General features: G+C 36.2%; 1 protein-coding gene across 2 annotated transcripts in view; it reads right to left on the bottom strand.

Annotated features, from left to right (window-relative positions):
• Positions 1-377: 377 nt before the first annotated feature.
• The window catches only part of RNF7 (ring finger protein 7), a 6,094-nt gene continuing 5,219 nt past the window's right edge, over positions 378-1,252 (bottom strand). For both annotated transcript variants that reach the window (XM_003789447.2, XM_012804996.1), the window contains exon 3: positions 378-933. In XM_003789447.2, coding sequence (XP_003789495.1) covers positions 815-933 — 119 coding nt within the window. In that variant the 3' untranslated portion in view covers positions 378-814. The remainder of the gene's footprint in view (positions 934-1,252) is intronic.

The raw sequence follows: 1,252 nt of genomic DNA, 5'->3' as shown, positions 1-1,252 counted from the left end.
TAAGGTAAAGAATAAACCATTTATTAAAACATTGTGTGATAAAATAAACTTTTTGATCCAATGCTACACTGGTAAACATTTCCCCCTCATCTAAAGTATAGTTAATTTATATCATCTGACCACAACTAGAAAATAATTCTTTTACCACTCAATAATTGTATAGTGAGGTAACTGCAGATAAAAGTTTTTTTTAATCAGTCAATGATAAAGAACGATAACTTTTTAAAAGACAATCGACATTCCATATGCCCAAAAGTTTAATTTTATTTACCCTGTTCAGTGGCCCAAACTTAAACTGCTCCTATCAAATAAAGCTTTCATTGATCACCCCCTTCTCCCTGCCAAAATAAGTGTTAGGAACAAATTAAGGATAAGAGTTGGGTTTTAAACTCACTTTATTTGCTACTATAACATGCTGTCCTTTTTTTTTTTTAGCTGATCAATAAGCATGCAAAAAGTTCTCCTCTGAAAGGAACTGCTTCCACAACTAGTACATCAATGGGAAAGTTATAAAGGTCGTTCAATTTGGAGTTCTCTCCTTTTTTATAGCACTTCTAAGCAGTGTGTGTGGCACACACCACAGAGGTAGGAAAGACCATCTTCTATAAATTATCTTCTTAATTGTGGAGAATTTCTGAAAATGAAACCGACAAAATTCTAAACCACGCCTTTAATGAGTCTGAAAAGACCATAGCTCCATTGGCTCCTTATTTGAAGAATTAATCCCCTGGAATGTTCTAGCTCTTGTAGGGCACTTGATAACAAGATCCACCAGGGCTTTGAACAACTGCACTAAGAAAGCCTTCTGCCATTCTCATTTGCCGATTCTTTGGACTACCCAGTCCTGCTGGCAGAGAGGGCAGCGATTGTTCTGTTTCACCCACAGGGACATGCAGCAATTGTGGAAGGAATGGTTACACTCTCCCCAGACCACTGAAAGAAAAAGAAGAGTTGATATTATATATTTCAATTTAATTACTAAACTCAAAATTACAGCTTAATTCATATTAACAATAATAATTATGGAGCCAGGTTTGGTGGCATTAGTCTGTAGTCCTAACTGCTCCAGAGGATGAAGTGGGAGGATGGCTTAAGCCCAGGAGTTTGAGGCTGCAGTGAGCTATGACGGTGCCACTGGATGGGCAACAGAGTTGAGACATTGTCTTGAAAAAAAATTTTTTAAATAAAAAAAATCATGGCTCATAATCTTGAAAAAATATGGTTAACTGGGCAAAATATTTTTTTCTGTCTA

Source organism: Otolemur garnettii, unplaced genomic scaffold (assembly GCF_000181295.1).
Source record: "Otolemur garnettii isolate 467f Iridium unplaced genomic scaffold, OtoGar3 scaffold00032, whole genome shotgun sequence".
Lineage (NCBI taxonomy): Eukaryota > Metazoa > Chordata > Mammalia > Primates > Galagidae > Otolemur > Otolemur garnettii.
The sequence above is the reverse complement of the archived record's forward strand: the minus strand, read 5'-3'. Positions and strand labels throughout refer to the sequence as shown.